This window comes from Phyllobates terribilis, unplaced genomic scaffold, assembly GCF_046119375.1.
Source record: "Phyllobates terribilis strain yellow unplaced genomic scaffold, ASM4611937v1 Scaffold_1__5_contigs__length_1240528914, whole genome shotgun sequence".
Taxonomy (NCBI): domain Eukaryota; kingdom Metazoa; phylum Chordata; class Amphibia; order Anura; family Dendrobatidae; genus Phyllobates; species Phyllobates terribilis.
In genome coordinates this window covers 176,767,637-176,794,622 of record NW_027362761.1, presented here as the reverse complement: position 1 = coordinate 176,794,622, position 26,986 = coordinate 176,767,637, and the positions used below count along the sequence as shown (strand labels likewise).

General features: G+C 46.8%; 1 protein-coding gene across 2 annotated transcripts in view; it reads left to right on the top strand.

The window, feature by feature from the left end:
- The window catches only part of TRPM3 (transient receptor potential cation channel subfamily M member 3), a 717,940-nt gene that overhangs the window by 558,034 nt on the left and 132,920 nt on the right, over positions 1–26,986 (top strand). For both annotated transcript variants that reach the window (XM_073670333.1, XM_073670354.1), the window contains exon 16: positions 18,316–18,544. In XM_073670333.1, coding sequence (XP_073526434.1) covers positions 18,316–18,544 — 229 coding nt within the window. The remainder of the gene's footprint in view (positions 1–18,315; positions 18,545–26,986) is intronic.

Here is a 26,986-nt window from a genome sequence, read left to right as displayed (position 1 = left end):
TGAGCTATATACCAGGTGACAGACAGCAATAGGCTGAGGACGCACAAGGGGTGTGACCCACAGCAGGTACAAAAAGCAGGAAGTGATCAGGCGCCGCCCTTAAGCAGCAGAAACAGACACAAATAGACAGCATGGAGGGAAGCCAGAGAGACATTCTGGACAGGAGATCAAGTGCGCGCTCTTGCACAGTGGGAGATGGACCACTATGCAAGGACGCTGCCAGGTGTGTTACAGTACCCCCCCCCCTTACGCCACCTCTTCTTCAGGCCTGCCAGAATCTCCCGCAGGGAATTTGAGGGCCAATTCTTCCCTTCGAAGAGATCACTTCCACTGTCCACCGGAAAAACTGGTCTCCTCTGGGTAGCTAGGATGCTACCTCCCATCCAGCCACCCTTAGCAACAGGCGAAATGGGTGGAGTACCAGGAACAGCACACAAGGAAGTCTCACTCCACATACTTTCAGGTGGCATCCCAGAGGGTACAGGAGACAACTGGAAGTCCTCCACCGGGTTGGAGGGGGACAGAGACTTGGGGGTAATCTCTGCTTCGAGGTACATCTTGTCAAGCTCACAGGAAGAAATAGACGGGTTATCAGGTACAGGATGAGGAAAAGTCACTGTCTCTTTGTTATCTGGTGGTACCCCGGAGGATTCAGGAAACAACTGGAGGTCCTCCGCCGGGTCAGAAGAGTGCAGAGGCTCAGAAAAAACATCTGCTTCAGAGTACACAAGGTCGGACTCACTGGACGAAGCAGGCGAGGTATCGGGTACCGAGTATAGGAAAGTCTCTGTCCATTCACCACCAGGTGGCACCCCGAAGGGTTCTGGAGACAACTGGCGGTCCTCCGCCTGGTCAGAGGGGTGTAGAGACTCACGGGTAACCTCTGCTTCAGAGTACACTAGGTCGGACTCACTGGACGAAGCAAGCGAGGTATCAGATCCAGGATATAGGAAAGTCTCTGTCCATTCACCACCAGGTGGCACCCCGAAGGGTTCTGGAGACAACTGGAGGTCCTCCGCCTGGTCAGAGGGGTGTAGAGACTCATGGTTAACCTCTGCTTCGGAGTACACTAGGTTGGACTCACTGGACAAAGCGAGCGAGGTATCGGGTACAGAGTACAGGAGAGTCTCTGTCCTTTCGCTACCAGGTAGCACCCCGAAGGGTTCAGGAGACAACTGGAGGTCCTCCGCCTGGTCGGAGGGGTGTAGAGACTCGGGGGTAACTACCACTTTGGGGTACCCATTGTCAGGCTCACAGGACGAAGCGGACAAAGTATCGAGTACCGGGTGTAGAGAAGTCTCTCTCCATTTGTCATCGAGTGGTATCCCGGAGGATTCAGGAGGCAACAGGGGGTCCTCCACCAGGTAGTAGAGGTGCACAGACTCTGAGGTAACCACAGCTTTGGAGCATCCTTGGACATGCACACCGGTTAAAGTGGGTGAAGCATCTGATGCCGGGTGCAGGAAGTTCTCCTGTGTGGAGTCTGGATGGGCAGAAGTCTCTTCGGGCAGGAGAACTGGTGCACTACCCACGCACATTACGCGTTGGGGCTTCTCCGGGATACAGGGAGATGAAGCTTCAGTAGGGACTTCAAGGTTGGGGTCAGGAGGTCTCAGGGAGGACAGACCCTGGCGTGACGGCTTGCCTCTACGTCTAGCACGTCTGGACTGCCTCTTGAGGTTGGGAGAAGTATTCCGGAAAGCGTAGTCACCCTGTGAGGATTCTGGGTGGGCAGTAGTCTCATTGGGCTGGAGGACTATTGCGCTACCCACACACATTACCCGTCGGGGCTGCTCCGGGATATTGGGAAGTGAAGCTTCAGCAGGGGCTTCAGGGTTAGGGTCCTCGAAGACCATACGAAAGGCCACCAGGAAGGCCTGCAGGTCAAGGACGACAGGATCCCATGCTTCCCATAGGGGGGTGACCCATTTCAAGGCATCACCCGCTAGGTAGTCAATCATAAAGGCCACTTTAGCCCAATCGGAAGGAAAATAGAGAGGGTAGGCCTGAAAGTGTAGCATGCATTGCTCCACAAATGCACGACACTGTCTTGGATCCCCATAGTAACGTGGCGGATCCGCAGGAACGAGAGCTGATAGATCCATCTGGACGGTGCGTAATTCGCCTGGAACTCAGCTAAGGGGAAAAAAAAAATTATTTATTTTTAATGCATGTATTCACTAGAAAACATCTCAGAGAGCAAAGGCCGTGGGGCTCAACGGGAACCATGGCCTGAGCATGCTGTTATGCACACGCCCGGACTGACTGGCGTGTGCGGTAGTAGTGGTTCCACTGGACCATGAACCGGAGAGTGCCTGGAGGGGCGTGACTAAGTATCTGGCCGATCCGACCAAGGTGGCACGACGGCATACGACGCCAGTGCACCAAGGAGAAATCGGGCAGAGGGACCAGGTGCTACTCCAGGTCAAACTCCGGACACGGGGGTTGACCCACACAGGGATTACTGGAACAGGCAGGTTAGGCTGGCACAGACTGGTGGATATAAGCGAACACGGCAGGTATGCAGACGGGTGGATACAGGCGAGTATGCAGGCGGGGAGGTACTGGCCGAAAGGACGGGCTGGAGCACAGAGAGGACAAGACCCAGTACAGACTGGGTCACAGAAACAGAACCGCAGATGCGGTAGCCAAACACAGCAGAGAGGGAATGCCCGAAGCGGTGGGCAAGAGCAGAGCAGGACGGGACTGCCGGAGCAGCGAGCGCAAGCAGAGCAGGACAGGACTGCCGGAGCAGCGAGCAGATGCAGAGCAGGATGGGACTGCCGGAGCAGCAAGCAGAAGCAGAGCAGGACAGGACTGCCGGAGCAGCGAGCAGATGCAGAGCAGAAACCGCAAGAGCGGCAAGCAAGGCAAGAGCAGAGTGGAAACCGCAAGAGCGGCAAGCTAAGCAGGAGCAGAGCGGAAACCGCAGAGCGGTAAACAAGGCAGGAGCAGAGCGGAAACCGCAGAGCGGTAAACAAGGCAGGAGCAGAGCGGAAACCGCAGAGCGGTAAACAAGGCAGGAGCAGAGCGGAAACCGCAGAGCGGTAAACAAGGTAGGAGCAGAGCGGAAACCGCAGAGCGGTAAACAAGGCAGGAGCAGAGCGGAAACTGCAGAGCGGTAAACAAGGCAGGAGCAGAGCGGAAACCGCAGAGCGGCAAACAAGGCAGGAGCAGAGCGGAAACCGCAGAGCGGCAAACAAGGCAGGAGCAGAGCAGAAACCGCAGGAGCGGAAAGCTAAGCAGGAGCAGAGCAGAAACCGCAGAGCGGTAAACAAGGCAGGAGCAGAGCGGAAACCGCAGAGCGGTAAACAAGGCAGGAGCAGAGCGGAAACCGCAGAGCGGTAAACAAGGCAGGAGCAGAGCGGAAACTGCAGAGCGGTAAACAAGGCAGGAGCAGAGCGGAAACTGCAGAGCGGTAAACAAGGCAGGAGCAGAGCGGAAACCGCAGAGCGGCAAACAAAGCAGAGCAGGGGGGACAGGGCTCTGTTCACACAGAACAGACAGGAAGAGAAAGGCAGAGCCAGATACCCACAGGGTACTTACAGTGAAGTAGCGAGTGGACCACAAACTCACAAACGGGAGTACAGAGACAACAAGCAGGAGTTAGGTACGAGTTCAGACTCTGCAGAAAAAGGAAGGGAACGGACATAGAGGCAAAACAGGTAAAGGATAGGAGAGAGTTCAGACTGGAACTGAGTGTACGGAGGAGACCGACACTGCAGCGGGATACAGGAGCGGGTCTGGGAATGCGGCCCCCAGAGAGGCGGGACGAACAGGCAAGGAGCGTGTTCAGACAGGACAGACAAGATACAGGAGCGGGTCTAGGTAAACGGCCCCTAGAAGGCAGGAGGAACAGGCTAGGAGCGTGTTCAGACAGGCCTGGAAATACAGCCTCCAGGAGAGGCAGCAGGCAAGAGTACACAGACAGGACTCAGTTCAGACACAGGAACTGATACCGCAAGGCAGGAGACATAGACAGGACTCAGTTCAGACACGGGAACTGATACCGCAAGGCAGGAGACAAAGACAGGACTCAGTTCAGACACGGGAACTGATACCGCAAGGCAGGAGACAAAGAACGGGACCTGGCACCTTCAGAGTGCATGCACACACTGAATGAAACACTATGCTCAGGCAGGGATAGATGGGAGCAGCTGAGCTATATACCAGGTGACAGACAGCAATAGGCTGAGGACGCACAAGGGGTGTGACCCACAGCAGGTACAAAAAGCAGTAAGTGATCAGGCGCCGCCCTTAAGCAGCAGAAACAGACACAAATAGACAGCATGGAGGGAAGCCAGAGAGACATTCTGGACAGGAGATCAAGTGCGCGCTCTTGCACAGTGGGAGATGGACCACTATGCAAGGACGCCGCCAGGTATGTTACATTGGGGCCTCGATCAGGGCCATTTTTAGGGCACGGAAGGCCTCTTCCTGGCTGCTTCCAAACCGAATCGCCTGATTCTTGGAGCTCGCTGGCACTCCCTTAAGTAGCTCCAGCAATGGGTTGGCTATGCGGGTGAAGTTCTTCACGAATCTTCGGTAGTACCCGGCAAGTCCCAGGAAGGGCCGAACATCCTTCACTGTCTTCGGGGTAGGCCACTCCTGTACGGCGGCCACCTTTTCCTGGGTGGGCCTGACTCCTTCACGGGACACAGTATGACTGAGATGTTATGAACCGCTACATGCACTAAGGAAAGATAGGAAAACTGTCCCTACAATAGGACTAAGCTGATTCCCTACGATGCAGCGGGGGACCTGTTCCTTGTGAACAGACCCGCCTAAGTCCTCGGCTAGTCTGAACGCAGACCTATAGATATAAGGGAGGGGTCCCTACAAGAACTAAGGACTGGGATATAGATGGACACCTCCTAGCAGAAATTGTAGCAAAGCAAAGACAAGCAAACAAAAGTACTAGTGGTCCAAGGACCAAGCAAACTACAGAGTTAGGTACAAGGCACCTGGTTAGCTTAAGAGTAAATGAAACACTGAAGTCCAGCAAGGCCAGAAGGGCGGAGCTGGATTATATAGGCAGAAAGTCATGTGACCAACAAAATAGAAAAAGAACTAACAGGAGGGTTCTAACAGTACTCTCTCTTCTGTGAGGATCCTCCGGATCCTCCAGGCCCAGGTCTATCAGGAAACCTCCTGTGAAATGCACCGACAAGTCTAGGAGCAGAGACATCATCCGCCTTTACCCAGGAGTTATCCTCGGGACCGAAACCTTTCCAAGCGACAAGATACTGCAATCTCCCTCTATGCCATCTAGAATTAAGAATGCGAGAAATTTCATATTCACCGTCTTCCACCACCGGAGGAACAGAGACAGTGGCGTCCCTATCCGAAACATCAGCTTTTTTCAATAAGGAAACATGAAACACCAGATTAATCTTCCAGGAGGTGGGAACATCCATCCTAACAGCAGATTGGTTAACTATCTGAAGTACCTTAAACGGCCCTACAAATTTTGGGCCCAATTTCTTAGAAGGAATCCTCAACCGCAGATTCTTAGAGGACAACCAAACCATGTCACCAACCGTAAACAAAACCTCTTGACGTTTCCTGTCAAAGTACCTCTTAGATTTTTTGTTAGCCTCTTGAAGGTTACAATGTACATCAGTCCAAACTCTCTCCAAATCACCGGAAAAATTCTCCTCCTCCGGCACAGCCGATACCAATTTGGAGAATGACCCAAGCGACGGATGTCTCCCAGTACAACAAAAAAAGGAGAACACCCAGCAGAAGAGGATGTATGGTTGTTAAGAGCAAATTCAGCAAGTGGCAGAAACTCAGACCAGCCCTCTTGATTGTCAGCTACAAAACAACGCAAAAACTGTTCAACATCCTGGTTCTTTCTTTCTGTCTGTCCATTAGACTCAGGATGATATCCAGATGAAAATGACAAATGAACTCCCAACCTGTCACAAAAGGCACGCCAAAAGCGAGCCACGAACTGAGGTCCCCTATCGGAAACAATGTCGGTAGGAACGCCATGGAGTCTGACAATTTCCTTAACAAAAGCCTTAGCGAGTGTCTTAGCGCAGGGCAGTTTGATGAAAGGAACCAAGTGACACATCTTGCTAAAACGGTCCACGACCACCCAGATGACAGTGAAACCCTCAGAGGCTGGAAGGTCAGTAATAAAATCCATAGCAAGATGCGTCCAAGGTGCACTAGGAACCTCCAGAGGGCAAAGCAACACCGCAGCAGGAGCATGTGAAGACTTAGATCTAGCACACACAGTACATTGACGCACCCACTTAATGACTTCCTTCTGCCACCCAGGCCACCAAAAACTGCGACCTACAAGTCTCTTAGTCTCAGAAATTCCTGGATGACCTGCCAACCGAGACTCATGACACTCCAAAAACAAATCTCTCCTAAAGTTCCTAGGCACAAACAACCTCCCATGGGGAGTGTTAGACGGGGCATCCTCCTGGGCTTTCAGAATCCCATCTTCCAAAACGGAGTCCAATACTGCTATCACAACACCTTCCTGTAAAATGCTCTCCTCCTCCTCGGTACCAACCATGGGAGAAAAGCTGCGAGATAAAGCATCAGCTTTTACATTCTTGGTACCCGGGATGTAAGTAACAGAAAAATTAAACCGCGAAAAAAAAAGTGCCCACCCTTCAAGCGCTTGGCAGCATCAAGATAGATCAGATTCTTATGATCAGTGAAAACCTGAATGGGAAATTTAGCACCTTCCAAGAGATGACGCCAATGTTCAAATGCGAGTTTAATAGCCAACAATTCCCGATTACCAACATCGTAATTAAGTTCGGTCTTAGAAAAATTTTTTTGAAAAAAAAGCACAGGGATGTACTCCATCCTTGTTTTCCTGAGACAAAACAGCACTGACCCCCACGGAAGAAGCATCAACCTCGACCAAAAAAGGCTTGGTCTCATCAGGCTGCATAAGGATGGGGGCAGAACTGAACCTCTCCTTGAGATACACAAAAGCTTCAATGGCCTCCGTAGTCCACAGAACCGTATTCGCACCTTTCCTGGTGAGATCGGTCAGTGGCTTAACAATTATAGAAAAATTCTTAATGAATTTTCTGTAATAATTGGCAAAACCCAAAAATCTCTGTATCGATTTCAAACCAATAGGCCTAGGCCATTCCACTTCGGCCGACCATCTTCTGAAGCATGCACAATAATTTTCCACATCACCTGATCCCTGCTTCAAACGTCTTAATTCAGTTTCAGCAGATGAGACTCGATCAGGATCGTCATACAACAACCCCATAGCAGAAAAAAAATCTTCCACTGATCTAAAACACGGATCATTAGGTTGGAGAGAAAAGGCCCATCCCTGTGGTTCTTTGCGCAAAAGTGACATTATAAACCCAATGCGCTGTGATTCATTCCCAGAGGATCTGGGTCTTAAACGAAAATATAATAAACAAGCGTTTTTAAAGGAAAAAAAATCTTGCTGTTTACCATAAAAAAAAATCTGGCAGTCCTACCTTCGGTTCCACAAAATGCGCTCCAGGACAGCTACTCACGTGTTGCTGGAGCTCGGCCACCTCCAAAGACAGTCCCTGTAGGTGTTGAGCCAACTTCTGAAGCGACACCATGCTGATATCTGGATTTCTTTCCTTAGAGTGTTTTATTTTTGTTTTGGGCTGGACTTACTGTTATGAACTGCTACAAGCACTAAGGAAAGATAGGAAAACTGTCCCTACAATAGGACTAAGCTGATTCCCTACGATGCAGCGGGGGACCTGTTCCTTGTGAACAGACCCGCCTAAGTCCTCGGCTAGTCTGAACGCAGACCTATAGATATAAGGGAGGGGTCCCTACAAGAACTTAGGACTGGGATATAGATGGACACCTCCTAGCAGAAATTGTAGCAAAGCAAAGACAAACAAACAAAAGTACTAGTGGTCCAAGGACCAAGCAAACTACAGAGTTAGGTACAAGGTACCTGGCTAGCTTAAGAGTAAATGAAACACTGAAGTCCAGCAAGGCCAGAAGGGCGGAGCTGGATTATATAGGCAGAAAGTCATGTGACCAACAAAATAGAAAAAGAACTAACAGGAGGGTTCTAACACGAGATATTCGATCTGTTTGCGGAACAGGTGGCACTTCTGGGGCTTCAACCTTTAGGCCATGACTCTGTAGGCGACTCAGTACTTGCTCCAGTCGCTTGAGGTGCTCCTCGAAGGTCGCGGCATAGACAATTATGTCGTCAAGGTAAATCAGTGTCGCTTCGAAGTTTAAATCGCCCAGGCACCTCTCCATCAGATGCTGGAATGTCCTGGGGGCGTTAGTCAGGCCGAAGGGCATCCGATTGAACTCGAACAGTCCCATGGGTAATATGAACGCCATCTTAGCACGGTCATGTTCGGCCACGGGCACCTGCCAGTACCCACTGGCCAGATCCAAGGAGGAGAAGTATCTTGCCTTCCCTAAGGCCGACAGGGACTCTTCGATTCGGGGTAGTGGGTAAGAGTCCCGTACTGTACAGGCATTCAGTCGTCTATAGTCCACACAGAACCGCAGGGTCCCATCTTTCTTCCGGACCAGGACAATCGGGGCTGCCCACGGACTCTGACTCTCCCGTATCACACCATTCTGTAACATATGGGTTAGCATCTCCTTAACCTCTTTATACATCTGGGGAGGTATCTCTCCCGCACTGGGGCAGCGCTCCCCGTGGGAATCTCGTGGGTAATGGCTTCGGTGCAACCAAAATCATCGTCATGGCGAGCAAAGACTTCCTGGTACCACTCCAGCACCTCCTCAACCTGCTGCACCTGTCGAGGTGTAAGTCCCATCAATTCAGCCCGCATTCGTTCTAGGATTCTTCATCCCTCCTCCGCACTAGCCCGGTGGGATTCCGGCGGCACGGTGACTGCCAGAGTCCAGGGGTCTCCTCGTACAGCGGACAGCTGTACCACATCAGGTCGCACCAACTTCTCTGGCATTCCCAGAATCTGGGCTATTTCCGCCCTGGGAGGGAGTGTGAGATCATAATCGCCCAGATTAACACACCGCACTATAACATTGCCACCCTGAACGGTGGCCAGTGTCCGAGCCACCAAGAGTCCGGGGGGTACTTTGTCCATCGATGTTGGTTCTATCTGAACTTCGACCCCCTCAAGAGGTGTGCAGACCCGTGCGGGTAACGTGAGTACAGTTTGTCCGGGCAGTAAGGTGAGCGCCGTAGCTGCTGGCACTATTATTTTCCCCAGGATCTTCCCTTCACTCGACGTCTCCTGAGCCTGGGCAGCTCGGATTAGTTGTTGAAAGACCCTCCTTTGGGGAGTTCGTGGGTCCCACTGGTCTAGAGGAGTCTCCTTCGGCTCACTAAGCAGGATTTGCCCGATCTCTTTCAGTACATTCATTCCGAAGGTCACCGGGGGTCCACTTCCGGTTCCCCCTGTGACCAGGACGACTCCTTTTTTTCCCACATCTTTTTCACACACTCGGATCTTCATCCACACCACCCCTGCGACTGGGATGGGTAATTGATTAGCTGCCGTGAGTCTAATTACTGGTCCCCATTCAGGCCGCGCTATCTCTGGAAATCGCTGTTGAAAGTAGGCTTCTGTCATCGTAGTCACCTGGGATCCCGTGTCAATCAGGCAGTGAACAGCCCAACCGCTTATTTCGGCCCAGACAGTCGGACTGGTGGAAACCAGGTCCTTGGGACTTGATCTTTTTCTTTCCCCTTCCTCAGGCTCCGGGCTGTGTCTACCAAACACGGAGCCCCCTAGTTTAACGGCTGCCGCGACAGGGGCCGCCCTCGGCTAGCACAGCCCCTGGCGTAATGTCCTGCGCCTCCACACTTCCAGCAGGTTGTGTCTCTGTCTGTGTAGGGCTGCCTCACTTCTCTACGGAACTCTTCTGCAGGGCGGGGCCTGAATTCAATTCTTTCCATAACTGGGGCAATCGATCTGGGTATCTCTGGTGTCGGGGCAGGGTCTTCTTGAGACTGGACCATTCATCCCGCATCTCCTGTATCTCCTTTCGCATCTCTCGAGCCCATTCCGGTTCAGCTGCAGGCGGGGTGGGTACCTCGTTACTCCAGACCATCCCTGCCAGGGCCGTCATCCCCATCTCCTGCTCTCTCACACGTGCCTCTGCCCCCACCTCTAGAAAAGTCATACGTGGGTTGGCGCGCAGGCGCTCCCGCAAGGCCTGCTTCAGCTGCACATCCCTGAGGCCTGCCACAAACTGGTCCCTTAAGATCACGTCAGGGGGGCCCATTCCCAAATTCCCCATGTCGTCTTTTCTAGTGATATAGGCATGCACCCTCTGTAATGCATTAACATACTGCATCACAGTTTCCCCCTCCTGCTGCACTTGGTGAAACAGCCGTATCCTCAGCTCTCCTACATTGGTGGAATCCCCATGCATCTCCTCCAGTATCCGCACCACTTTTTCTACAATATCCCGGTCATGGGGAGGGCGGTACATCACGGACTGTCGGGCTTCGCCGTCCAGGGCCAGTAAGGCTATTTCGGCTTGCATAGCTGGGGTCATCGGGTGCATACGTAACATACTCCTAACTCTCTCAATCCAGTCCCACAGCATCATATTGTCCCCTGTGAACTTTGGGAGATTGCTGAGCATGCAGCAAGCTAGATTTAGGAGCTCCCAGGATGGACTGCTCCGCAGTTTCTGTGTCTAACGACTGCATCCTGCCGACCACGCCAAATGTAACACGGGTACTTTAGATGCAGTGACACAGAAACAGAGCAGCCAATACGGGGTTAATAAACAGGGGAGGTTTATGGTAACAGGGTCAATCTCCACACAGAGAGTAACAGGGGAAATAGCAGGTAAAAGTCTATTACTGACAGTTCACAGTTTAACTAGATGTAGCAGAGTTAAACTGGTTATAATTGACAGTTTTTTCACTTAGCTGACTCTTGCTCCTCACAAGGCAGTTGCCAGCTGATGCCGGAGTTGATTTTTTCAGGCGTCCCTGCCCAAACAATGCTCCGTCTTCTGGCGGCAGCGGGCGGTCTCCGGTTTTACCCGCTGAGCCCCTAGTCCATAACACGGCACCTCATGTGCTCGGCTCCACGAACCCTGCGTCTCTTCTCCCTCTAGTCAGCTTGACTCCTCCGGTCCACTGCACTCGGATCTTGCTCCCAGTACAGTAGCCAGGAGCCTGGACCCTCTCACACTGCTCTGCTGAGCAGGACCCAGCTCCACTTTTCCGCGCAAACGTCCTCGTCTCTTCCTCTGTCTAGCCACGCCACCAGTTCCCCGGTCACCTGACCTCCCAGCTCTCACTCTGGACATGCCCCCAGCTTCCCAGTCACCTGACTCCTGTGCTCGCAGTCTGTCTCCCCCCTGCAACCAGAGGCACGGCCCCGGCAGTTCCGGATCCCTTGCTCTGAAAGTACTTACACCCCGGTCTTCCCCCTTACACTAACAAGCAATAATGACATAGTAGCTGCCTCACCCTCTCCCCCCTATGGTCAATAGCAGTGCACCAGGTGATCAGCAACTTTAATCAGATTAAGTCTAGGCACCCCACTGCCAACTGCACTACCTGCAGATCACAACAATAGAGATTACTTTGTCATCAGCTGCTGAGCTCTCCCTCAGTGTTATCATTATTTCTGAGCATTGTCATCTTGGTTACTGCCTATGTAGAGTGCAGCAGCATGACAAAGTCAACTCAAATTGCTGTGCTCTGCATTGGCAGCAATATAGTTACTGTAAGTATGGCAAGCTTCATGTTTGATTGCATGTGGGATAATAGGAATATCATTATCCTCAAGCAAAAGGATGACCATTGTGACAGCCATGGTTTAAGACCCCTGCTGTAAAAGTAAAATGGGGGAAAATTTTCCACCCAGCTTCCAAAAGAGAGTTAACATTTGCGCATAATCAGGAAAAGCTGTGTTACCTGCTTGGCAAAGCTTTTGCGGTGAAGGACGCCTCTTGACTGAACATCTGACTAGAAGACCCCTCTCTGCTCCCCACAGAGCCAAAGCTCACCAGCCTGTGCCAGCGGTAAGGCTACAACAACTAGCCGAGGCAGCAGCGGCAACAGCAATTACAATATATATGTCATGATGGATTAAATGTTTTATCTGTCGCTGCACCAGCGTGATGCAAATAAGCTAAAAGACATTCATCGTTCAGTGGTTCCTGGACTGTGTCCTTTCTCTGGCAGATACCTGAGCCTCGACCCCATGGACTTCTGAGTCAGAGGATTGGGCTAGTGGTAAAAGCTATCCCAGTTTGCCATAGGAATACTGTCTTGTCTAGCCTCCAATGTTCTGTCAGAGGAGGTGATTAAACGCGGCAGGTAATTTTGTCATGCCCAAAGAGACTAGATTGCCCTTTGTAGGTGTTGAAAATCTTACATTTGTCAAAATGAATCAGGTATATCAGACTTTTCTACACTGTTCTACTGCCACCGCTGTCAAAATCCACTGCATAGCTGGGCATCTCCTGTCTGTCCATCATGTTATATTTTTGCTGTGCTGCTGGTACCTATACACCTGAACATCCCCATAACTATCACTACTTATTCTATATTGTGGGGATGCTGCTGTCACATATCCTACCCATCCAATGTCTTCTATAGCTATACTATACTAATGCTGTTGAGGATGCTGGTGATGGCCCTACACAGCTGGACATCTCCTTGGCAGTCCCATCATATCCTATACTGTGCAGTTGTTGCTGCTGTCACTCCCACTGCCACTTACAATAGCCAGCCACACAGATCTCCTGCATGTCCAATGTGTTTTATAGCTATACTGTACCAATGCTGGTAAACCTATCCTAAATTAACCTGAAACAGCTACCAAAAAAGGGATTTTTTTTTGACAGCTTGTTAAAAACCCATTGCTTATTCATTTTCCAAATAGAAAACCTGTGGCAATTACAGATAATTTTTGGATGAGTTCTAAAATAAAAGTCATTGCTTTTTACTAACAGCAAACCTGTTGATAATTATAGGAAACCTCTATATCTCCTTCCTTGTGGGTGGGTTGTGATCAGACGAGCGTATTTCACGATCCGTATATAGACAGCAATGGTTTCATTTTTACATTTTTTATTAAGATCTTCATCAGATGTTTTTTTATGAAACTTACTTTTAAATAACCATAATAGTGTTTAAATGCTTGCGGACCACTAAATAATATAAATGTCCAATCGGTCCGTGTTCTAATGACGTAGAAGAGTAAGCAGCTGTAATAAGATTGTAAAGTTCCAGAAGCGGGGGGCTGTCAGAGACAGGTCATATTGCTGTACTATGACATTGTACATATTATTGTAGAATAAGCAGCTGAATGGAGATCTTGCAATTGCAGGAGCAAAGAACTGGCTGTCAGAGACATCCAAACTCAACCACATAGAGGGCACGCTGCTCTTCAATTACATTTAAGAACATCATGGCAGGGTAAGCAGCTGCAAGAGTGGGGAGCTGGCTGTCAGAGACCGCCATGTTCCCCACAGAGGTGCTTAGGTACTATCTCTGTCTTCCCCTAATTGCTGTATACATAGCACTCATGTGTCTTCCCCTTGTCCCAGCAATCATGTGATCGCCGGGTCCTGGGAGGGAGCAGGAGCAGTTGGGTGATATAATTTTAATATTATATAATAATTCTCCTGTAGATATCCCTTTAAACATCCCTTTTCTAGCCCCATCCCCATAAAACACGTGTCCCATGCATAAAAATTATTTCTACAGAAAGGGGAACACAATTAAAATTGTATTTTAGTGGTGCATTGTGGTCTTAAAAAAAATATTTAAAAAAATGTTAAAAACACATTTCAAAATTACAACAATTAAAATTAGGCACATTTATCAAAAAAAAGAGGGAAAAATTATTTAACTATCTGAATGAGAAACATTTTAGAACTTTTATACCACATGTACAATAAAAATACATGTACCTGGTCACCAAAGGGGTATAATGGCCTGGTCTTTAACTGATTAATATATGTTTAAACACCATCTTACTTAGCTTCAGTTTCCCCATATAGCAGGACATAATCTCAGTCTACAAGGCTAATCTTTTTCCTTAGTCTACTGAGTTTAGCTTTTCTAAAGTTCAAATTTTTTTTCCTCTTTTTAATGTTTAATTGAATATTATCTTGAAATTATATAAATAATATATTATGGTCACTGCTGCCCAAGTGCTCATGGACCTGCATGGAATGAATGCAGTGTTGTGATGTGTACTTTCCAGGGAAAACACATATCCGACAGACTTATGGGGCATGTGTAGTGTAACCACAAGCCTTTAACTTGTAGGCAGAAATCTACTGTGCATACCCCAAGTCCCAGTGTTCACAAGCCTGAGCAGGATCCAAAGTTCTGGGAGGACATTGTTAGGAAGGCTCAGGGATTTTAATCATGCCTTAGTGGGCATTCTGGCCTGTTCCTTTCAAAGGAGCTTATGCTACCATGACACTTTAATGCCTGTCACTGCATTTGTTCTGGAGTCTACACTGTAATCACTATATTTGCATATAGAGAAAACAGTGCCTTTGAGCAAGACAGCAGTGATTAGGAAAGCTACGCTGGAAAATATGTATGCTGGGAGCCAGTGATTTTGCAGTACTGATAAAAGCAACTCAGAAGCTGAAAGGGAGGGGAAGGGAGGTGAGCAGCTCACTGGTGTATAGAAATCAATGGGCTGTTGAGAGTTGACTGGGATCTCATGAGTTAATTCCTCAGCAGATAGAAAAAGCAAGTAAATAGCAAACTTGATTATTTTCATGCTAACTAAAGCAATTAAATAACATGAGTATAACCCTTTAAGGAGTAAACAATTACTGGGGTTCATTCTTCAACCCATACTAACTGTATAAATGGCCATTGTGTACATCATTGCAGGGAAATTGTCGCCCTCGCTTGTTGCTGAGAAAGAGAAAGTGTAAGCTCTGACTGAAAATATATGGTCATGGTCACAATGTGCTGTCCTCTAGTGCACGTTGACAAATCTACTCAATGAAGTGGATTTTGTAAATGTGAAGCCGTAGGCTGCACTGTATGTGGGGCACATGTCGCTGCACTTTGTACAGGAGGAGATAGTTTTCAGGGTATATGACTACACTCTGTAAACACACGTGGTCAAAATTGTTGGTACCCCTCGTTTAATGAAAGAAAAACCCACAATGGTCACAGAAATAACTTGAATCTGAAAAAAGTAATAAGAAATTAAAAATCTATGAAAATGAACAAATGAAAGTCAGACATTTCTTTTCATCTCTACTTCCACAGAATTTTAAAAAAAATTAAAATCATGAAATAGGCCTGGACAGAAATGATGGTACCCCTGAAAATAATGTGACAAAAGGAACATGTTAAATCAAGTTGTGTCCACTAATTAGCATCACAGGGGCCTACAATCGTGTAATCAGTCAGTGGGCCTGTATATAGGGCTACAGATACTCACTGTGCTGTTTGGTGACATGGTGTGTACCACACTCAACATGGACAAGAGGAAGCAAGGAAAGAGTTGTCTCAGGAGATTAGATAGAAAATTATAGACAAGCATGTTAAAGGTAAAGGTTATAAGACCATCTCCAAGCAGCTTGATGTTCCTGTGACTACAGTTGCACATTTTATTCAGAAATTTAAGATCCATGGGACTGTAGCCAACCTCCCTGGACGTGGCCGCAAGAGGAAAATTGATGACAAATCAAAGAGACGGATAATATGAATGGTAACAAAAGAGCCCAGGAAAACTTCTAAAGAGATTAAAGGTGAACTTCAAGCTCAAGGAACATCAGTGTCAGATCGCACTATCCATCGTTGTTTGATCCAAAGTGGACTTCATGGGAGACGACCAAGGAGAACACCATTGTTGAAAAAAATCATAAAAAAAGCCAGACTGGAATTTGCAAAACTACATGTTAACAAGCCACAAAGCTTCTGGGAGAATGTCTTATGGACAGATGAGACAAAAATGGAAGTTTTTGGCAAGGCACATCAGCTCTATGTTTACAGACAGAAAAATGAAGCATATCAAGAAAAGAACAGTGTCCCTACTGTGAAACATGGTGGAGGCTCTGTTATGTTCTGGGGCTGCTTTGCTGCATCTGGCACATGGTGTCTTGAATCTGTGCAGGGTACAATGAAATCTCAAGACTATCAAGGGATTCTAGAGAGAAATGTGCTGCCCAGTGTCAGAAAGCTTGGTCTCAGTCGCAGATCATGGGTCTTGCAACAGGATAATGACCCAAAACACACAGCTAAAAACACCCAAGAATGGCTAAGAAGAAAACATTGGACTATTCTGAAGTGGCCTTCTATGAGCCCTGACCTAAATCCTATTGAGCATCTTTGGAAAGAGCTGAAACATGCCGTCTGGAAAAGGCAACCTTCAAACACGAGACAACTGGAGCAGTTGGCTCATGAGGAGTGGGCCAAAATAGCTGTCGAGAGGTGTAGAAGTCTCATTGACAGTTACAGGAATCGTTTGATTGCAGTGATTGCCTCTAAAGGTTGTTCAACAAAATATTAAGTTAAGAGTACCATCATTTCTGTCCAGGCCTATTTCATGAGTTTCATTTTTTTTAAATTCTGTGGAAGCAGGGTTGAAAAGCAATGTCTGACTTTCATTTGTTCATTTTCATAGATTTTTAATTTATTATTAATTTTGTCAGATTCAAGTTATTTCTGTGACCATTGTGGGTTTTTCTTTCATTAAACGAGGGGTACCAACAATTTTGCCCACGTGTGTATTTGTCGGGGCACATGTAGCTGGCTCTGTATTTGGGAGGTTTGTAGTTTTCACTGTATATGGGGCATGTCATTATTGCTGCTATATATGCGGTGCTGTGGCTTTATTTTCATTCTATGTCTAGCTCTCTTCAGAGTGTAGCAATAGCACCTAAAAATAGACACTAAAGGCCAAATTCATCAAAGCTTTTATGCCAGAATTCTGTTGTACAAAGCTTTGAAAAGTCGCAAAATTTTGGTACAACGTGAGGCTGCACTAAAATGACTTTTGCCATTCTCATGCCAATTTCACCAGCTCCAAGAAAACGGACGGACGCGGGTGAGGGTGTGGCAACCCGGTATGTCAAACTCATGATGGACATTGATGTTTCTTATGCCACAAATCTTACTCCAGTCTGTATCTAAAGTAAGATTTGTTGTGAGGTGCACACGGAGGCACATGCCACTTGTCAGACACTCCTGATTCATTAAGAGCAGAGATGAGCAAACTCGAACAGAAATGTTCGGCGTTCGCACCAGACAGTCACTGTTCGGGTCTGAATGCCGAACCCGGACTTTCTCCTGAAGTCCGGTGCAGTGTTTGGGGGGAGAGAGAGATTTTTTTCTTTTCTTACAAGTTCGGGTCTCCATTATTTTCAATGAGGTTCGGGTTCTGGTGGAAATTTGGATGCTGTTCTGGTACCTGAACTGAACTTTCTCAACAGTTCGGGGCAGGTACCGGAACCCGAACTTCCACCAGTCTGCCCATCCCTAATTAAGAGGTGCAGGCCCTTAATGAATCAGGAGCGTCTGACTCCAACAGGAAAACCGGTCTTGATGAATCTGTTGGATACACAAACTATGCTTCCGATGCACACAGAGCAACCTGTAATACATCGTTGCATCGTGCACATAGGCTACCAATTTTTTAGACAGCATAGGCCCTGATTACACAGGACGTTGTGCTGTCGAGAATGATGATCTTTTAGGCAAATCAAAAAGTACTTTGCCCCTTTCCCTGAGTTGCGACTATTCCCATAAATCGTTTTTTTATCTTAATGGATAATAATGGCACATGCTAGAGATGCTGTAATTCACTGCACATGATATACTGTACAATGTGGGGACCTGATATGGTTTTGCGATGCCCCATAATGTGTTGGGTCGACCATGACTAACACATTTGAATGTTTACACTACAGTATGTTGATGACAGCACTTCTATTATTCAATCTATTGATCGGGTTGACAATGGTCTTCATCTTTTACTATGACTGCAATCTTCATTACTGGTTAATCAGACTATAGAGTTCTGAGAGAAAGTATTCGTCATTGGAAAGTAGTATTTCCAGTTTATCTAGGCTATCTTTGACTTCAACTGCATTTTGTTTGAGGATCTGAAATATTTATGAGAAGTGCATAAATATTCAAGGGGCAAATACTTTCATGGCATTGTATGTCTTCAGGTATATTAATATTTATTATATTTACTGATTAAGCGATGTGCTAATCCTGGTCGTATTTATTGTCTTGTACCTGCTTCTAATCTGTTTTTATTTGCATCCTGTACATCTCGCTCTATAACAAAAGGCATTGACAAGAAAGCCTCCTGTGATTACCTGTAATTAGTAAACAAGGCCATTCTGTTTCAGGGAGTTTGGGCAGCTGGCGGTGGAGTTATTGGACCAGTCATACAAGCAAGACGAGCAGCTGGCAATGAAACTGCTGACCTACGAGCTAAAGAATTGGAGCAATGCCACATGCCTGCAGCTTGCAGTGGCGGCCAAGCATCGGGACTTCATTGCACACACATGCAGCCAAATGCTTCTGACAGATATGTGGATGGGCAGACTCCGGATGCGTAAGAATTCTGGTCTTAAGGTTAGCTTCCTTAATAGTGTTGAGCCACCCCCGTAGTGTTCGGGTTCGGTTCGGTTCGTCGAACACCGGGATGTTCGAGGAACTGTTCGTCGAACTGTTCGTCGAACACCTTAGAACACCGTCGAACACCGTTAAAACCAATGGCAGGCAAACAAAAACACATAGAAACACATAGAAAACACCTGCAAAGGTGTCCAAAAGCTGACAAACTGCTCAGAAGACACTCTCTTTAAAAAAGCCGGCCGGCAAATTCAGCAGCGGCATACACCGGTACCCGACAATTTAGACAAGAAGGAATAGAGCATCACACATAGATTAGATAGATAGAAACATGTCAGTCACACATATAAGAAGCACAGTGACAGTGTTGGTTACTGCACTTGTCATTTAGTGTAAAGGATTTATTAAAAAAAATATTAGTGTTTTCATGCACCGTCTCTTTAAAAAAGCCGGCCGGCAATTCAGCATCTGTACCCGACAATTTATAACAGACAGAATAGAGCTTCACACATAGATTAGATAGATAGAAACATGTCAGTCACATATATATGAAGTACAGTGATAGTGTTGCTTACTGTACTTGTCATTTAGTGTAAAGGATTTATTTAAAAAAATAATAGTGTTTTCATGCACTGTCTCTTTAAAAAAGCCGGCCGGCAATTCAGCAGCGGTACCCGACAATTTAGAACAGAAAGATAGAGCATCACACATAGATTAGATAGATAGAAACATGTCAGTCACATATATATGAAGTACAGTGATAGTGTTGGTTACTGTACTTGTCATTTAGTATTAAAATAAAGGATTTATTATTAAAAAAATTGGCGTGGGGTTCCCCTTAATTTTAGGCTCTAGCGGAGGTTAAGCAGACGGCTGGGGCAGATGTTTGAAGCCTGGGAAGGGGGTAATACCCACGGAGCTTCCCAGGCTACTAATATCAGCCCCCAGCTGAATACATAGCCTTTACTAGCTATTAAAATGGGGGACCCCCCAAAAAAAATGACGTGGGGTCCCCCCTAATTTAATAGCTAGCAAAGGCTAGGCAGACAGCTGGGGGCTGATATTAATAGCCCAGGAAGGGAGCCATGAATATTGGCCCCCTCCCAGGCTAGAAACACCAGCCGTCAGCCGCCCCAGAAATGGCGCATTCATAGGATGCGCCAATTCTGGCACTTAGCCTCGCTCTTCCACGCTGCCCTGGTGCGGTGGCAGGGGGTAATAGGGTTGGGGTTGATGTCAGCTTATATTGCCAGCTGACATCAAGCCCAGGTTAGTAATGGAGAGGCGTCTATAAGACACCCCCATTACTAACCCCATAGTCAAAGTTAAAAAAAAACACAAACACCCAGAATAAAGTCCTTTAATTGAAATAAAGACACAATCCTTTATTGTTCTAAATTAAACCATACTTACCATCACGCCCATTCCAGCTGAAGCCAACGATCTCCTGCAATAAAAGAAAAATAATAAAGCAACCTCATCCTTACCTTTCCATGGTTCCCACGACAGCTTCAGCTCTGCTACATCGAGATGACAGGCTGGACCGCAGCAGAACGCTGCCATCCAGCCTGTCATCCCGCAGACACTGAGAAGCGCAGGCTTGCTTGCGCTGCTCAGTGTCTCTCTGTGACGACATCCAGATGAGCCGAGTTCATGTCCAATGAACTCGGCTCACCTCATGCACGTCACTGACAGCGTGGGAAAATTCTCACGCTGAAGCGCTGATTGCAGGAGAATTTTCCCACGCTGTCAGTGACGTGCAGGAGGTGAGCTGAGTTCATTGGACATGAGCTCACCTCATGCACATCACTGACAGCGTGGGAGAATTCTCCTGCACTCAGCACTTCAGCGTGAGAATTTTCCCACGCTGTCAGTGACGTGCATGAGGTGAGCCGAGTTCATTGGACATGACCTCGGCTCATCTGGATGCCGTCACAGCGAGACAGTGAGGAGCGCAAGCATGCCCGCGCTTCTCAGTGTCTGCGGGATGACAGACTGGATGGCAGCGTTCTGCTGCGGTCCAGCCAGTCATCTCGATGTAGCAGAGCTGAAGCTGTCGTGGGAACCATGGAAAGGTAAGGATGAGGTTGGTTTATTATTTTTCTTTTATTGCAGGAGATCGTTGGCTTCAGCTGGAATGGGTGTGATGGTAAGTATGGTTTAATTTAGAACAATAAAGAATTGTGTCTTTATTTCAATTAAAGGACTTTATTCTGGGTGTTGTGTTTTTTTTAAATACTTTACTAGAAATTCATGGCGGTCATGTCTAATACTGGCGTGACCCCATGAATTTTGGGCTTGGGGCCAGCTGATAATACCAAGCTGGCCCTAACCCCTTTATTACCCAGTGAGCCACCGCACCAGGGCCCTGGATGAGTTGGGTACAGCGCCAGAAGATGGCGCTTCTATGAACGCGCCATTTTCCGGGGTGGCTGCGGACTGCAATTTGTAGCGGGGGGGAGCCCAGAAAGCTTGGGCCTCCCTGCGCTGCAGATTCCAGCCCCCAGCTGCCTAGTTGTACCTGGCTGGACACAAAAATAGGGCGAAGCCCCACGTACTTTTTCTTTAATTATTTCATGAAATTCATGAAATAATTAAGAAAAAAAGGGCTTCCCTATATTGTTGTGTCCGGCCAGGTACAAATAGGCAGCTGGTGGTTGGGGGCAGCCCGTTCCTGCCTGCTGTACCTGGCTGGACACAAATATAGTGCGAAGCCCCACTTCAATTTTTTTTAATTATTTCATGAAATTCATGAAATAATTAAGAAAAAAAGGGCTTCCCTATATTGTTGTGTCCGGCCAGGTATAAATAGGCAGCTGGTGGATGGGGGCAGCCCGTTCCTGCCTGCTGTACCTGGCTGGACACAAATATAGTGCGAAGCCCCACTTCAATTTTTTTTAATTATTTCATGAAATTCATGAAATAATTAAGAAAAAAAGGGCTTCCCTATATTGTTGTGTCCGGCCAGGTACAAATAGGCAGCTGGTGGATGGGGGCAGCCCGTTCCTGCCTGCTGTACCTGGCTGGACACAAATATAGTGCGAAGCCCCACTTCAATTTTTTTAAATTATTTCAGGAAATTCATGAAATAATTTAAAAAAAATTGACGTGGGGCTTCGCACTATATTTGTGTCCAGCCAGGTACAGCAGGCAGGAACGGGCTGCCCCCAACCACCAGCTGCCTATTTGTACCTGGCCGGACACAACAATATAGGGAAGCCCTTTTTTTCTTAATTATTTCATGAAATAATTTAAAGAAAATTGACGTGGGGCTTCGCCCTGTTTTTGTGTCCAGCCAGGTACAACTAGGCAGCTGGGGGCTGGAATCCGCAGCGCAGGGAGGCCCAAGCTTTCTGGGCCACCCCCGCTGCAAATTGCAGTCCGCAGCCACCCCGGAAAATGGCGCGTTCATAGAAGCGCCATCTTCTGGCGCTGTACCCAACTCATCCAGGGCCCTGATGCGGTGGCTCACTGGGTAATAAAGGGGTTAGGGCCAGCTTGGCATTATCAGCTGGCCCTAAGCCCGAAATTCATGGGGTCACGCCAATATTAGACATGACCACCATGAATTTCTAGTAAAGTATTTAAAAAAAACACAACACCCAGAAAAAAGTCCTTTAATTGAAATAAACACACAATTCTTTATTGTTCTAAATTAAACCATACTTACCATCACGCCCATTCCAGCTGAAGCCAACGATCTCCTGAATTAAAAGAAAAATAATAAAGCAACATCATCCTTACCTTTCCATGGTTCCCATGACAGCTTCAGCTCTGCTACATCGAGATGACAGGCTGGACCGCTGCAGAACGCTGCCATCCAGCCTGTCATCCCGCAGACACTGAGAAGCGCAGGCTTGCTTGCGCTCCACAGTGTCTCTCTGTGAGGGCATCCAGATGAGCCGAGTTAATGTCCAATGAACTCGGCTCACCTCATGCACGTCACTGACAGCGTGGGAAAATTCTCCTGCACTCAGCGCTTCAGCGTGGGAGAATTCTCACACTGAAGCGCTGAGTGCAGGAGAATTCTCCCACGCTGTCAGTGACGTGCAGGAGGTGAGCTGAGTTCATTGGACATGAGCTCACCTTATGCACGTCACTGACAGCGTGGGAAAATTCTCCTGCACTCAGCGCTTCAGCGGGAGAATTCTCACGCTGAAGCGCTGAGTGCAGGAGAATTCTCCCACGCTGTCAGTGACGTGCAGGAGGTGAGCTGAGTTCATTGGACATGAGCTCACCTTATGCACGTCACTGACAGCGTGGGAGAATTCTCCTGCACTCACCGCTTCAGCTTGAGAATTTTCCCACGCTGTCAGTGACGTGCATGAGGTGAGCCGAGTTCATTGGACATGAACTCGGCTCATCTGGATGTCGTCACAGAGAGACGCTGAGCAGCGCAAGCAAGCCTGCGCTTCTCAGTGTCTGCGGGATGAGAGGCTGGATGGCAGCATTCTGCTGCGGTCCAGCCTGTCATCTCGATGTAGCAGAGCTGAAGCTGTCGTGGGAACCATGGAAAGGTAAGGATGAGGTTGCTTTATTATTTTTCTTTTATTGCAGGAGATCGTTGGCTTCAGCTGGAATGGGCGTGACGGTAAGTATGGTTTAATTTAGAACAATAAAGGATTGTGTCTTTATTTCAATTAAAGGACTTTATTCTGGGTGTTTGTGCTTTTTTTAACTTTGACTATGGGGTTAGTAATGGGGGTGTCTTATAGACGCCTCTCCATTACTAACCTGGGCTTGATGTCAGCTGGCATTATAATCTGACATCAACCCCAACCCTATTACCCCCTGCCACCGCACCAGGGCAGCGTGGAAGAGCGAGGCTAAGTGCCAGAATTGGCGCATCCTATGAATGCGCCATTTCTGGGGCGGCTGACGGCTGGTGTTTCTAGCCTGGGAGGGGGCCAATATTCATGGCTCCCTTCCTGGGCTATTAATATCAGCCCCCAGCTGTCTGCCTAGCCTTTGCTAGCTATTAAATTAGGGGGGACCCCACGTCATTTTTTTGGGGGGGTCCCCCATTTTAATAGCTAGTAAAGGCTATGTATTCAGCTGGGGGCTGATATTAGTAGCCTGGGAAGCTCCGTGGGTATTACCCCCTTCCCAGGCTTCAAACATCTGCCCCAGCCGTCTGCTTAACCTCCGCTAGAGCCTAAAATTAAGGGGAACCCCACGCCAATTTTTTTAATAATAAATCCTTTATTTTAATACTAAATGACAAGTACAGTAACCAACACTATCACTGTACTTCATATATATGTGACTGACATGTTTCTATCTATCTAATCTATGTGTGAAGCTCTATTCTGTCTGTTATAAATTGTCGGGTACCGCTGCTGAATTGCCGGCCGGCTTTTTTAAAGAGACGGTGCATGAAAACACTATTATTTTTTTTGATAAATCCTTTACGCTAAATGACAAGTACAGTAAGCAGCACTTTCACTGTACTTCGTATATATGTGGCTGACATGTTTATATCTATCTAATCTATGTGTGAAGCTCTATTCTTTCGGTTCTAAATTGTCGGGTACAGGTGTATGCCGCTGCTGAATTGCCGGCTTTTCATGTTTCACTGTTGGCACTGTTCCCATCGATTTGGGCAATCACTGTAATGCCACAACCACCATGGCTGTGGCATTACAGTGAGTGGCAGACAATCCCTGCATGATTGGTGCTCTAAATAGCGCCAGACATGCAGGACACGCTTTTGGTGCACGAACAGTTATCGAACATAACCTCGAACAGCCGAATTTTTTGCAAATCGTTCGGGTTCGTCGAACAACTCGAACACCGCCCAAAACAGCTCGAATTTGAGATTGGCGAACAGTTCTAGTCGAACACCGCTCATCTCTATTCCTTAAGTAACAAAGTGTGCTTAACTTTAAAAACATTCATTTACTTGACATCTGTAATATGTTTGCGTATGTGCTGTAAATTAAAGTGTAACTGCTCTCCCATAAGGTCTGCTTTAGTAGCACCATGTTACTTACTACATGTACACCCTCATCTTTCCATGACTTTCTCACAATACAAATTCAATATATTACTGTGGATAACAGGCTGTAATTCACATTACAACGCCATATAGAAACATTTAGCAAAATCACCTCCCAAAATACAGCCAAATGTTTTCTTTCTGAGCTACTCCTTTTTAGGACAAGGAAAGGTAAAAAAAAACACATCTGTACATGTATTCCCCATAAGGTAACAATTTTAGATTTGTCTTAGAACTCTGTATTTGGTAGCCTCTCTCTGTTATTACATACAGTTGTATAACTGTTAAAGGGGTTATCCACTACTCTGACAACCGCTTCGGAATACCTATGTTTCCCCCCAGTAAAATAATAACACTTATACTCGCTTCTCGTGCTGGCGCCATTCTAGCAATGTCAGCACTGGCTTTCTCAGGGCTTGCGTGACATTGTTATGTCATGTGATCCCTGCTGCCAATAAGCTGTGGCTTCACTCGCCTCTCTGTTCAATCAAGTCTGTAGGAGAGGCGAATGAAGCCACCACTGATTGGCCTCAGGGATCGCGTGACATAACAATGTCACGCAAGCCCCAGAAAAGCCAGTGCTGACAATACTGGAACAGCTTTTAGTATATGTTATTATTTTACTGGGGTGAAACAGGGATTCATAAGGGGTTGTCAGAGTAGTGGACAACCCTTTAAAATATACAACTACATGAAATATAATAAATATAATAGTAGAAACTCTCACTTCCCCTAGTAAGGTGTAAATAATAAAACAAGGGCAAGCGAAAATTGTTTCCTGATTAACGGTCAGGTAAATATTTGAAACTCGTATATCCTAAATGGTGCATAAAGTATATATTCCTCTGTAATCAGAAAGCCGGACTAGTATAAATCATGGGACAGTCGGTAAGAAATGAAGAGAGAAAACAAAAGAACAATCCAACCAAAAAGTCCCAATATGTCAGGTAGGGTGAAAAACAATTATTTTATTTAATACAGGGAACAACAATTGGAAAACAGACCAATGACAAAAAAGGTAAAAACATCTAAAAACAAGGGGCACACACCCAGAGAGTAAATGAAATTCATGAAGGAAGAATGGAATCGGACAATAGCGTTTAAACCATATGTTATAAGATGGACAAATAAGTAAAACTGCGATAAATATTAAGTCAGATTGTTCTTTTGTTTCCCCCCTAGTAAGTTGGTTATCTAATTTATCACCTACAAACTGGATAGATAATAAGTGTGTGATTGCTCAGGATCCCACTATTTAAGCTACCCCTGCTCAGGAGAACAGGAGTCTTGTGTTTTTTTATTATTATTATTTATTTATATAGCGCCATTGATTCCATGGTGCTGTACATAAGAAGGGGTTACATACAAAATACAGATATCACTTACAGTAAACAAACTAACAATGATAGACTGGTACAGACATACTGATAGGGAATGTAGATTGTGAGCCCCAATGGGGACAGTGCCCATAATGTCTGTAAATTGTCTGAATTGTAAAGCGCTGCGGAATATGTTGGCGCTATATACGTAAAAAAATATTATTATTATTATTATTACAGAGGGAAGAAGACCCTGCCCTTGCATGCTTACATTCTACAGGAATCGAATTCCATTCATTGTCTAAGGGACTAATGGAGATAGCTGATTACAGGCTATTTTTATTAGTCCTATAGTCAATGAAAGCTGTGATTGTGTACTGTTAGCAGAGGATTAATCCGCGTGACATCCAGAGTTTAGAACACAGAATGTAGGTTTATTCATATCCAGCATAGGCACAGCATGGAGTCTGGTGTTACTGCAGCATGAGGAAATCAAAATACATATATAACAACAACACAAGAAGAGAAGGAGGGGGCATCCTGTCTGTGGGAGTTTTTTTTTTTTTTTTAACTAAACTTTGTTAACAACCTCACAATATGCACAACATATGAAACAGCACAGTAGTTGTTGCAATACACATACAGATTAATATGTATTATTCCAACACCCCCACTCAACAACTACTTATCCTCTTAGTCCCATTGTGGTTCTCAATTCTTGGAACCTAGCTCGTGGCAATGGCTTTGTCATAATGTCAGCTACCATCTTCTCAGTTTCACAATAGACAAACTGAATTATCCCACGATCTATCAAATCACGCAGATGATGATGTCTGACGTCAATGTGCTTGGTTCTAGCACTGATCTTTTCACTGCATGCAAGTTTAATGCATCCTTGGTTGTCCTCATAAATCACCGTCGGCTGAGTTGTTGGTTTGCCAAGATCGTCCATCAATTGTCTTAGCCAAACAACCTCCTGGCTTGCATAGGCTGCGGACACATACTCCGCTTCTGTAGATGACAAGGCAACAGACATTTGTTTCCTACTAGACCAGGAGATTGAACTTTCTCCAACTTTAAACAAGTATCCACTTGTCGATTTACGATCACGCGAATCACCAGCCC